At 39.4% G+C, this 13,457-nt stretch overlaps 1 protein-coding gene across 1 annotated transcript in view; it reads right to left on the bottom strand.

The window, feature by feature from the left end:
• hiw (highwire) overlaps positions 1 to 13,457 on the bottom strand; it is an 815,007-nt gene that overhangs the window by 217,610 nt on the left and 583,940 nt on the right. The window contains exons 36-40 of the mRNA XM_068229800.1: positions 13,180 to 13,402; positions 11,107 to 11,292; positions 10,074 to 10,250; positions 1,905 to 2,111; positions 711 to 922 (exon numbers count right to left, since the gene is read on the bottom strand). Coding sequence (XP_068085901.1) covers positions 711 to 922; positions 1,905 to 2,111; positions 10,074 to 10,250; positions 11,107 to 11,292; positions 13,180 to 13,402 — 1,005 coding nt within the window. The remainder of the gene's footprint in view (positions 1 to 710; positions 923 to 1,904; positions 2,112 to 10,073; positions 10,251 to 11,106; positions 11,293 to 13,179; positions 13,403 to 13,457) is intronic.

The raw sequence follows: 13,457 nt of genomic DNA on the forward strand, positions 1-13,457 counted from the left end.
AGACAAAATCCTGGCAGCATAGAACAGATATCAGTCTGCAACTTCACATGAGATTCTTCATGTGCTTTTGCAACATTCCGTCATTCTTCCAGATGACACTCCCAGCTCTCTAACACAATTTCATCGCATAATTTGACGGGTTCAGAAAACCTTCTTTCTCAACATTCTTACCTGATAAAAGTACTTCTAAGCAATCAATACAAGTTTTTTTCTTACACACTTAACGAACGGCACTTCTGGCTATGCATTGAACAACATGTTCTACATACAAACTTAATGAATTAAAATTTGCACAATGAGCCTGATCTGCACTCCAAGCATTCTTTGTGAGCAGTGTATTGTCCTTCTCATTGAAACCATGAATACGTACAGTAGGCAAAAGCAGGTCACACTCCATGGAATTACAGTTGGAATTCATGGATGGTTCTACCCTGGCAAGTAAACACTTCCTGTAAGCTGATTTAAATTGAACACATTTGGATTATTTCTATTCCCTCCTCTGGAAGAAGGAAGAAGAGTAAAATAAAAGGACATTTCAGAATGGAATGTGGATACCCATCCCCTGAAAAGGCTGAAAACCTGAAATTAATCTGTCAGACTGAGAAGAAAAGGATCAAAAAGAATCGAGACTGATGAGGAAAGATTTCATCTATAAGAAGACAGAACTTTGTTCTACAACAGTTAATTATAGAAGATTGCCAAAGTCTCACCCTTCTTTGTTTGAGACTTCCGGCAGTTTCCTCATGATAGTCTCCTTGATGACCTGGTCCAGGATCGTCTTGGGCTCCTCTACAGGAAGCAGCAGTGTCTTTCCAAGATGCTGGTTGTACTGCAGACACCAGGCTTCTCCGTGCCCATTGCTGCAGTACTGATGGATAGTATCTTGGCTCAGTCGCAGCCACACGCCGTCGTCGTTGTGGATCTGTAACACGTTTACAGGGGTCATTATCAGAACTTCAAAAATTAATATGGAATTGAAGTTTCCTTGATAATTAAAGAAATGATTAAGGACTTGGCAAAAAACAATAGGAGATGAGAGGCAAGTAAGAAAGATGAAAAGAACAGGCTCTGACACAAAGCTGCTGGAAAAAGACAAAACAGAGTTGTCACGGTTGTCCACGATAGTGGTAGTCAAAAGCCTAATCATTTGTTATCACCCATCCTAATTTACAAGAATTGTCTCAAGGGATCTTCCACAATGTGTGTACTATTTGTGATAAAATAACTGTACTCAAAAAGAGGCCAACAATGCAGTTGTTTTCAATGTAACACTATGTATTTGCATAAGGCTTTAGAGATCAAAGCTAACTTTCCTAAAAAAGATATTTTGACTGTAAATTTTGGAACCGAACATTATGTATAAATATGTATTGTTGTTCTTAAACACTGAATATATAAGTTGTTCGTGGTTTTATTTAGCAAATTATATGGTATAATCCACAAAAACATAAGAATACGGCATACAAGGATATTATGGGGCCACTGTCTTTTTAAAAGGACAGGCCTAAATTACAGCTGCACAAAACACATTTTGGGCACTCAGTAGACTCACATGACTAATATATCACAATTTCGAAAAAGTATGAAAAAAAAAAAGTCATTCTGGGAAGATATTAGTTAAAATTATGAGTGTCCTTGACAAGTGAACAATTTATCTTAATTTAGAATGAGTACACACTTCTTTCAAAGTCAGGTTTTGTGCAGAAAACCAATAATATACATCGCCATAGTTAACTATTGTTGGTAGCAAAACTGTACATGACAAGTTGACTGACAATACAAAAAAGCACCAGTCTTGACTGGACTAATGGCCTAATCATTTGACCACAAGAACCAGCACTGGCTTGATAAAGTACTTTACACTAATGCACAGTTACAAACTGCTGAAAGCAAATGCTATTCACCTCGTCGACAAAAGCGATGGTGCCGTTCACGTGTACGATGCCGATCTGCTCGCTCTGAAGAGATGGATGAGCTCGGATGCGTAGCCCGGCGCTGTTCTTGGCCACGAACTTGCGAAGTCGGCTGGGCTGGTGAGGAGCTTTCTTCACCACACTCTGGGCTGGAGGAGCCATACCTTGTGGAGGTTCTTTCACTTCAACTTTGTAAGACTGTGAATGAAAAGAAAATATGGGGTGAAAGTATTACAAACATGTTAGTGCAAGGCTGTACTGTTTGAGAATTGTTCATTAACTGAAGCAATCTGATATAGCAAAATAAAGCACAAGGGAAGCTGCACGAAAATGTATCAAAATGAAACTGATTTACTGGTGGAATTACAACGGTAAGGTATAGGGTGGGCGAAAAGTCAACTTTTTGAGAACAGAAAGTCCCTTAACGTATTATCTGCGCCTGACAAGAAGTTGCAGCAGCTTGTGGGTATGCCATAGGTAACAGATACTACAGAAGAAACGGATGCATGTTCATTATTAAACTGTTCATTATGCAGTACTTAATGTACTTAATGTGAAACTAAAGCACAATTGCAATGCCACTTTGAAACTTAACAACAGCTCCTCAATTCGCAAGACTCTCTGCAGATGGAACAGATGTTTATTGTCAGGCCTTGAGACTTGAAATAAGCACATGTGCGGCAGCCATGCTTATCCATTTATGGCATGTATGTTCACCACTGGTAAAAATTAGTCGTAATGGTAAACTTAAAAGCAAGAAGTTGAACTGGTATACTGATGAATTGACTCAGTATAGAGAAAGAATCCTTTTGCTGTATAGAATTTATAAAAATTCTTGTCAAGGAGTAACCGAGCAGAATGGCGTGTATAAAGCTTGTCTTAATTGTAAAAAGTAATATAAAAGAAAACTTATCCATGCCAAAAGTTTAGCTTGTGAAAAATATAATGAGAATGTACCCAACAAATGCAAGGCAGCGTGGGATGTTATAGTACAAGAAAACATCCCTACTAGTACTCAAGACACATTTCTTGATCCTGAAGAACTGAATAATTATTTCTTAAACTCTGTAAAAGAAATCGGAGATCAAATTAAGGCAACAGGTACAGCTGCGAGTGACTTTCTTCACAATCAACCCCCCTGCCGAAACACTTTCCATTGGGTTCAAATCACATCTGATGAAGTAATTAAAGTTAGCTTAAAATTATCAAACTCTAAGAGTATGGATTGTTATTGGTTATCTAATTACATCATCAAAAGAATAATACATTTGATTTCTGAACCTCTAGCTTTTATGTTAAATAAGTGTTTAGAATTTGGAGTTTTCCCTGATTTACTTAAAATTTCTAAAGTTATTCCAGTGTTTAAAGTGGGGACAAAGAATTTCTTCAGGACTATCGTGCAATCTCAATTGTTCCAATAATTTCTAATATAACTGAATCACTTTTGTACAATCAACTTAGCAACTATTTTGAAACTTACAATCTCCTATCCGGCAGTCAGTTTGGGTTTCGACAAGGTAAATGTACTATTGCTGCTGTTCTTGAAATTGTTAATCAGATATTAACAGCTTTTGAAAACAAGCAAGCCATCTCTTTGGCTATAGCTTTTGATTGTATTAATCATAAAATTTTACTTGCAAAGCTTGAGATGTATAGTGTCGCGTACCCCTCACTGAACATAATTAGGTCAAACTTAAATAACAGATATCAGTTTATCTCAATTTAAAATAGGTATTCCACTTTGAAGATAGTTACAGCTGGTGTGCCACAGGGCTCTGTCCTCGGTCCATTTTTATTCATTCTGGCAGTCAATGATTTACCGCAAAATGTCACAGCTCATGCATGCTCTTATATCTTCTATGCAGACGATGCGACCTTAATTACAAAACACCAGAGCATCTCAGGTTTGCATCAGATGTTGCAGGAAGCTCTTGCAACTGCAATGCATTGGTTTTCATCCAATAGACCATTGTGCAATCAGGATAAAACTCAATTTCTCACACTAGGATTATCCAAAGATATTGAAAGTCAGTCAATCAAACTTTTAGGTTTTCATATTGACGCCAAATTGAACTGGGAAACATGATGATGATGATGATGATGATGATGATGATGATGATGATGATTGTTGTTTAAAGGGGCCTAACATCGAGGTCCTCGGCCCCTAATGGTACGAAATGAGACAAAATGGAATGAAAAATTAAAATTCTAAAATTCTCCACTGACCAGAATTCAAAGCGTGAGAACGAAGAATGAATGGATGGACATGAATTTAAAACAATCAGTGGATGCGACCCGCAATGCTTTACATTCACACAAACTGACATAAAAGAATAGGATTACTGACCAAGGGACTGCTGCTATAGCAAAACACTGAAACGATAATGCTTGCAGTCTAAAGGAGTCCAAAATCCAAGTTATCGGCCCCTCATAATGGTACTGATTGCTAGGAAAGTAGAACTATGGTATTTTTCCTGTTGCGGTACTAATCAAAAGTGGCAGAGACTTGCGGTATTCCACACATTATTGTACTACTCAGAAATTATGAAATTCGACATATAATACAGACCTATGTTTTTCTCACTTTGCAGCGCCATTTGCAGGCAACGCAAACCTATAGTGTTCATCACATAAGAGTACTAACCACAGGGACCTTCCCCTATCCCGAGGTGTTCCTCATATAGTGGGTACTAATCACAGGCAAGGCAGAACCATGGTAGCTATCATCCCATGGTCCTGCTCATATGGTGGTAGTAATCACAGGTACTGCAAAAGCCAACTGCACGGTGCTCCTGTGTGCTACTAATCACAAACCTATTTGGTACGTAATATAGTGGTACTGCGCGCAAGTAAAAGCGATTTATGATGTTCTCCACGTGGTGGTACTAATCACAAGTAGTTTCATGGTTCCAAGACAATCATCCCTTGGTCGCCCCTTTTAGTTGCCTCTTACGACAGGAAGGGGATACCGTGCGTGTATTCTTCGTCGGCGTCCCCCACCCACAGGGGGTTGTGTGTTTGGTCCGTGAGAGGTATTTTATTTCCCTCAAGTTCGCCGGCAAGCCGGTTAGGACCCCCCTATCCACCACCTGGGACGCGCCAAGTGGGAGTATCAACTCTCCCCCTGTTATGCCTGCGTAGCAGGTTCGTGGGAACTGGGAAACAAACATTGATCATATTTGTAAAAAAATATCATGAGTGGCCTATTTGATATGGAAATTGAGGGATTTAGTTAGTAGTGACTATCTAAGGATGGCATATTTTGGTCTCTTCCTGTCACACATTACTTATGGACTATTATTATGGGGGCATTCTTCTTATGTATATAATATTCTTATAATACAGAAAAAGGTTGTCCGAACAATGTGTAGGGCTGGTGTAATTGACCATTGTTGACCTCTCTTCATTAAGCTTAAAATACTGACAATTATAAATTTGTATATTTATATATCTTTGACATGTGTTAAAAACAACATAAATGAATTCAGTACAAGGGAAAACATTCACCTTCATGATACTCGCAGCAAAGCAGACATTGACATCCCAATTCACAGGCTGTCAAAAACTGCTCACTCACATAAAATCAGTTGTTTAAGATTATTTAATAAATTACCACATTCTGCATGGTCCACTTCTTTAAGTAATTTTAAAAGAAAAATGTATGATCGGTTAATAGAAAATCCATTTTGTAATACCTCTGAATTCTTAGAAATGCATAATATTAGTATTAAGTTTTAATAAAAGGGGTATGTTCATTTAACCTTAGTAATATTAAGTACTAAATTATTGTCAGTTGACGAAGCCTATTTCACTGTATATAGTCAATGGCAAATGTTCCAGGTCATGAGCAAATGGTCAGTGAAATAGTGATAGGAATATTTGTGCGTCAATTGCTGGTAAATAATGGTAAGAAAAGAACTAGTCCGCCTCTGTGGTGTAGTGGTTAGTGTGATTAGCTGCCACACCCAGAGGCCCGGGTTTGATTCCCGGCTGTGCCACGAAATTTGAAAAGTGGTACGAGGGCTGGAACGGGGTCCACTCAGCCTCGGGAGATTCTTGATTCTTCTTGATTCTTGATCGCACCCCACCTTATCCTGCATCCACAAGACTTCTCGTCGGATGACCATAGCAATAACTGACAATAATGTTCTCGAGTAGAAAGCAGCTTTCATTATTATTCAATAATTCATTATTCCTGCTCAGATTAGTCGGGAGAGTAACAACGTGGCAGATACCAGTGATTTCAGTACTGAGGAGCGTTTGTGTGTGGGTTCACGAACGTCCAACGATACATAAGACAATGGAAGACGTTATGACGGACTTTGCTGTGAATTTCTGGAAACCATTACCATACCAGCAAACATTATTGATATGGGAAAAGAAAACCTTTGCAACAAGAAGTGTTTGTAATGCACCACGTAGCGGGATACCAAGCACTTGTGCTGAGAACTGTGTGGCAGTGACAGAATCAACTGAACGATTGCTGATAAAGTTAACTCGTAAACATTGTGCAGAGTTAGGCATCCTGCGATCGACTATGCGAGACCACATGCGGAAGGACTTGCGACTTTTTTTAATTTTTATGTTTTTACCCGCCTTTAGTGAATGATTTATGATAAAAATTTCATTGTTCCGTATTGAAATTATTAACATTAAAAATTAAATAATTGAAGTTCAACCAATTCAATACATAAAAGAAAGAAATGTAGTAATTGGTTTTCCAAGAACTTAGCAGGAGCACAAGTTCTCATTCAATTATACTGATTTGCGTCGTATATTTTTTATATACGTACTTAACTTCCCACAACCGAGACAAATATTGGACCTTCAAGACATTCTCCACTCTACTTTGGCGTTCGAGACCGCAGCGCATGACCTTGAATGTGCCGCGCTGATCACCGGGAACTGGCGGTTTGCTTCTACAAATCTATTCGTCTGCGACTTCAAGTTTATTTATAATCTTCATATATTATTTGATAGTGTTGTGACTTTGTGCCTGACAGAGTGTGAAACTGACCCATTTCTCCAATATTCATAAACATTGTGTGATTTCGCCTACTTGTTTTTACGGGTGACGATGACCTGGACTAGGGTCGAAACCGGTCCCATTTAAATAAGAATGTAATTACTACATTTCTTTCTTTTATGTATTGAATTGGTTGAACTTCAATTATTTAATTTTTAATGTTCAGTGAATGAGTTGAGTAACTGTGACATGGAGCAATATGTGCGTGCATGTCAAGTGATACTCACATGCTACCTATGTGCAGACGATCAAAAGAATGTACGCTGATGAATGTGCAATTTGTCACAGCTCACGCAGTCGTAATGTCTTGTTCTGGGCAAAAGACAATCTGCACTTTTATGAAGAAATAGAGAGTAATTCACTGCATGTTATGGTTTGGCCAGCTATCTGCTTTGTCCATATGTTTTGATGGTTATGTCAATCAGCACACTCACCTTCAAATGATTAACAAGTGGTTGCTTCCAAAATTAATGGACAGAGGAATAGCTGACAGTGTTACATTCCAACAGGATGGTGCTCCTCCACATTTTGCTCTGAATGTTTAGAGACGGGTGAACGAATGGTTTCCGAAATGTTAGATCAGACAGGGGTCACAAGACTTTCTTGCCCTATTGCCATGGCACTCACGAAGCCCAGAGGTGCGTAAATGGTGATATGTGAATAACGATCATTGCTTAGCATTTCAAACAATCACCCCTGCTGTGCTGCAGCGGATGCACAAAAAAAACGTGGCAACACACAAACCTTTGCACCAAGCATGGAGGGATGGACACAGATGTAGATCCATGAAAAGGTTTGTCTGCAACTGACTGGGATATATTGCACTTTTCACCTACCCTGTATAATGATCTGGTAACTGATTTTATCAAGCTGAAGTACATGGGTACAAAATCAATACCTATTTGGAAATTCTCTCAAATAGGCTTTAGTTTTCAACATTTTCGTGTTTCACTTTTCAAATACCAGTTATTGCCAGCCATTCAGAGAAGCATTCTAGTAGCACAAAGGTTAAGACGCTGGTTCCATAATGTAAGGTGCACAGGTTTAACTTGCCATCAAACCTTTCTTTTTCTTTCTTGCTTTCTTGCTTTGTTCCTTTCTTTTGCTCTTTGAATTTCCTCCGTAAGTCTTTGTTCATGGTTCTATATTTTTTTAAATATACCGTATATGTTAACTCTGACATGATACATCTTGTAGTTTATTTATTTGTGTCAGAAGTACAACATGTGAAACATTAAAACAATTTCTTTTTATGAAGAATGAAACGGATACTAGCACACAAATATGTGTTCCTCAAGTGACTTCAAACAGTTCCTGCCCAAAACTTAGCCACTTCAAGAGAACTTGAATTTGCTCGAGTCAAATCACTCATTGTACATCTGGATGGGCACAACAGACAACATAGAGAGATGTTGTGTTGTTTGAAATTTGCCATAATCACACAGAACTGTCTTGGTTGGAACATGCCACTTATATAAGTTGTCCCTTGTTCTTGCAACTTCAGCTTACAGTCTGTTCAGGTACTTCCAGATTGGTCAGTTCTCCGTGTGGCCAGGAGGAAGAGATTCTTTCGGTTCCATCCATTCAGACAAATTACTGGTTCTATCTTGTAATAACCTGTATCAATACTGCATTAAATGGTACTTCAGTAAAATCATATACCACAGTTATTTACCTTAAATTACCGGGCGAGTTGGCCGTGCGCGTAGAGGCGCGCGGCTGTGAGCTTGCATCCGGGAGATAGTAGGTTCGAATCCCACTATCGGCAGCCCTGAAAATGGTTTTCCGTGGTTTCCCATTTTCACACCAGGCAAATGCTGGGGCTGTACCTTAATTAAGGCCACGGCCGCTTCCTTCCAACTCCTAGGCCTTTCCTATTCCATCGTCGCCATAAGACCTATCTGTGTCGGTGCGACGTAAAGCCGCTAGCAAAAAAAAAAAAAATTTACCTTAAATTATTGGTTCCAGACATGTTGAAAATCATCTTATAGTTAAACACTTGAATGAACGAAGTTAAATAAAATAATTACCAACAGAAAGATGTATGAAAATTGCTGTACAGTTAAAAAAGAACTGCAGAGAGTAAAAGTAATTTTGAAATAAATTAAAAAAGACCTGATGTAGACTCAAACCTGTGCAGCATACATTAAGGAGCCAGCGTCTTGACCACTATGCTACAAGATTCTGAATGCTGCCTTATAATGACAGCTTACGACTGGATTATGAAAACAGAAATGCTAAAATCTCAAACATTGGAACTCATTCAAGAGAATTTCCAAATAGGTATTGATTTTGTGTCCACGTAGATTAACCTCATGATAGCTTGATAAAATCATATCTGTCACACTATAGACTCCCCTTGTTAGATAAAATTTGTAGTAATATTTCTCACTTGCTTTACTGTTGACCCCTTTTCCATTTTAAGTATCGGAAATGAACAAACAAGTGTCAAATGAAGTCATATATACAGTGACAGTGGTGGTGGTGATTATTGCTTTAAGAGGAAGTACAACTAGGTAACCATCCTCTCTGAACAAATTAAGTGAAAAAAAAAAAATTAAAACTATTCATTAAACAGAGGAATTTGAAAATGAATAGAGAAAAAGATGTTACTAAGCCAAAAAGGACACACTTGAAATTTAGAAGCCCTTAATTAAATTACTCTCACACATAAAATTATGAGATCGGCAGTAGTCGTATCATCAGCTGATATGAGTTTGAGTGTCTCCTGCAGACCAAGGTTCTGTCTTAGGCCAGAGAGATTGGCACGGAGATAGGAACATGAAAAGGAACACAATACTACAAACACAATGAAGGGTCAGTGCGGGAAGAGGGAGAAACATAAAGAGGAGATAAGAACAAATCTCTTCTCAGCTCAAAACGAGCTTGTTTCTGCTTCCCAATTTCAGCAGGAGGGCAGAAATCAATACTCACCGAGGGACCATCTTTACGGATTTTCAGTCTTGATGCAGGAAGTGTAGAATAATAAACATAAGATGAAGATAATTATAGGTGGTAAAATATTAGAAATACAGGACAAAAACAGAATAAGAAAAGATCATGTGATAAAATAGTAGTAGTAGTAATAATAATGTTAATTTTCTATACTTAAACACCCTAGAATAGTGACTCACCTCTTCCATATCATACCCATCTATAGTAACTAGTACCGAGTACCAGCCTACGCTCCCTGGGGTCCATGTGGCACTGTAGGTACCATCACCGTTAGGACGAACTAGCATGTTTTCGCTGGAGCGTTTCACAGCAGGAGATGTGAAGCGTAGTTCTTCAAATGAGTAGTTCTCATACACCTGCAAGTAGAAAAAGTGTTTAAATGTAAGGTGTGTTCGGAAAGTAATGTTACAGCCCATGTAGGTGAACAGGTAATATTTTAGTGGATATGCTGGCTATACTGGCTTTGACATTATACTTCCGCTTTCCTCCCGCATCCAACCCTCAATGCTAACTGGAATCTAGCTCCAGTAACAAACATTAACGATTACTGCACTGATATAGAATCCCATCAAATGTGAAGTTCGCCCCGTCATACATTTTCTCCATGCTACAGGTGATTGCCCAGCAGATATTTACAGGGCAATTGTTCCCATTTATGGAAACATTATGAGTTGACAGCATGCAATGCAGTAGTGCCATGAATTCTCGGAAGACTGGACTAATGTTCATGACAAATGCAGATGTGGGTAATGACTCAAACTACTTCCAAGATTTGAGGAAAAATTTCATGCAACTACCATTTGTTTCTTGCATGAAAACAATGAAGAGATCAAGAATGAAGCAACAATGTGGTTCCAGCAGCAGGCAGTAGAATTCTATGACCATGGGATACAGAAGCTAGTACTCAAGATTTAACAAGTGTTTGGATAATGGCAGCAATTATGTTGAAATATAAAGCAGGTATCATCACATAATATGTAGTGGACGTTTTGGCACATCATTTTTTTCTTTTCTTAATGAATACTAGATGTGGTAACCTTACTTTCCACACATGTCTCACACACAACTTTGTATCACTGGTTTCTGGCACATAAAAATATTCCTGAGGGACAAAATTCTGACACACAGTCCCTGTCAAGATCATCAATAATTAGAATAGATGTTCAACAAATAATATTATTTTATTTCTCAAACTAGCGACTCTGTTCTTACCTTCATAAGGCTGATAGCATAGTAGCACATCTTCTCCTTGATAGTAACTTCATAAGGGGTGTCCAGAGAGGGGTGTGCATGTCCTCCAAAAGTCAGAGCATCAGGCTGACTCACACGACGCATCTTACGGCCTTGGTCAGAGTCTCCAAGTTCCTTCTTGTCGATTGGCACAGCCTTCACCTCGATCTGTTGAAGAGAATAGGAAAAAAAAATCATAGTACTGTTGAGAGTCGTCACGAATTACTACCACTAAATCCCACATCTTCTATAACAAACTGAGAAAGTACTTTACTGCTATAAGTTATCTGACCCAATTAGTTGACCGCTAGATTTCTTGAGCCATGAACTCAACCCCCAGGCTCCTCAAGCAATTAAATCCAGTGCCCTCAAAACAACATACATTCCTGGTCTCTACAAGATCAATCCCATTTTAAAACAAGCATTCAAACTTCTCTCAACTTTACTCCAAACTCATGACCTTCCAAAATCCCCTACAGTCATATTTGGGCACCTACAAAACTTCAGAAACAGAGTAACTTGCTATGAACCATTTCAACCAAAGATATGGAGGTTGCATGGTGACAGATCATGGCTATACAGCGGATGATCCAACGAAAAAGACACTGCTAGGACAGTGAAGTCATGGACCATAGAAAACCATCTTCAGGGCTGCTGATGGTGGGATTCGAACCCACTATCTCCCGAATGCAAGCTCACAGCTCCGTGATCATAACTGCACTGCCAACTAGCTCAGCAAAAGGAGTAAATAAAATGGATAGGATAAGAAATTAGAGGGTTAGAGAGTGGTGGTGATGGTGATTATTGTTTTTAGAGGAAGTACGACTGGGCAACCATCTTCTATTAACACTAACCAGAGAAAAAAAATTGGAGGGGTACAAACTTAGAAAAATTAAGGTAATAATAATTTTGTGTGGCTATTTCCAGCCAGGTGCAGCCCTTGTAAGGCAGACCCTCCAATGAGGGTGGGCAGCATCTGCCATCTGTAGGTAACTGCGTTTATTGTGGTGGAGGATAGTGTTCTGTGTGGTGTGCGAGTTGCAGGGATGTTCGGGACAGCACAAACACCCAGCCCCCGAGCCACTGGAATTAACCTATGAAGGTTAAAATCACTGACCCGGCCGGGAATCGAACCCGGGACCCTCTGAACTGAAGGCCAATACGCTGACTATTCAGCCAATGAGTCGCAAAAAATTAAGGTAACAGCCAAAGACAGACAAGGGCCACAAAGGGCTTGAAAAAAAAAAGACTCCCTAGGCCTCAACACCATGTATGGAAGAGAACAAGAGCTGACCAAGGGAAGTCGTATAAGATAGATGAAAGTGAGAGCCTGGCACAAGCAAGAGGAAGCAATTCCATGTCTTAACTAAGGACCTGATGGTCGCCAACCCACGCTCACTAGTTAAGAGCCCCTAGGGCCACTTTTAGTTGCCTCTTACAATGGGCAGGAGATATAGTGGATGTTATTCTGCTGCCCCCACCCATAGGGGGTAAGGTTAGAGAACTAGTGCAAGCAAAACCATTGCAGGATAGGACAGATTAATCAAGGCTAAGATGTATGGACACTTGAAGAGAATGGAAAAGAAGAGGTTGCCCAGGAAGATGCATGAAATGGGAGTGGAATCAAGAGATACAAGGGGCAGATGTTGAAAAAAGTGGAGGAGTAGGTGAAGAAAGTAAGGGAGGATTGGACCAAAGTGATGACAGAAAGATGGTGGGAATACAGAAGATGATGGAGAGACTTACGTTCTACACAGACACAGCCAGTGGCTGGAAGCTGTGTGATGATGACAAATGTCCATGAAAACAACACTTAGTTTTTAAGAATTGTGTAGTACAGTATGTAATTATATCTTTAAAGTTGTACCTGTATGCTGTTGTTGATTCAGTTGGAGATAACAGCATCAAGATCATATGCCATATAAATGAAAATGGGAGAGGAATGAAAGTATTATGAAAAGAAAGGAGAATTCTCTCTGACAGTATCAGGTTAACCAAGCCTAAAGTTGAGAAAGAAAATTATTTAACCAAGGAAGGCTGACAGCAAAGACAAACCTTCAAGTTGGGTACATGGACCACGTCTCCATACTGATCCTTTGTGATGACAGTGACGATGGCAGGCCAGCCACAACGCATGTCATCTCGACTGTACAGCACATCACAGCGGGCAGGATCCACGTATGAATCTGGTTGTAGCCATCGAGAGAGTCTTCCACCACTGGTACCTGGCACACACTGCACAAAGTCCTTGAGGAACAGGCGCTCATTGGAATGGCAGCTGAAACACACAAACGGAAACAATAGTGTAGTAACAGTCATTTCATGCACAAAAT

Source organism: Anabrus simplex, chromosome 12 (assembly GCF_040414725.1).
Source record: "Anabrus simplex isolate iqAnaSimp1 chromosome 12, ASM4041472v1, whole genome shotgun sequence".
Lineage (NCBI taxonomy): Eukaryota > Metazoa > Arthropoda > Insecta > Orthoptera > Tettigoniidae > Anabrus > Anabrus simplex.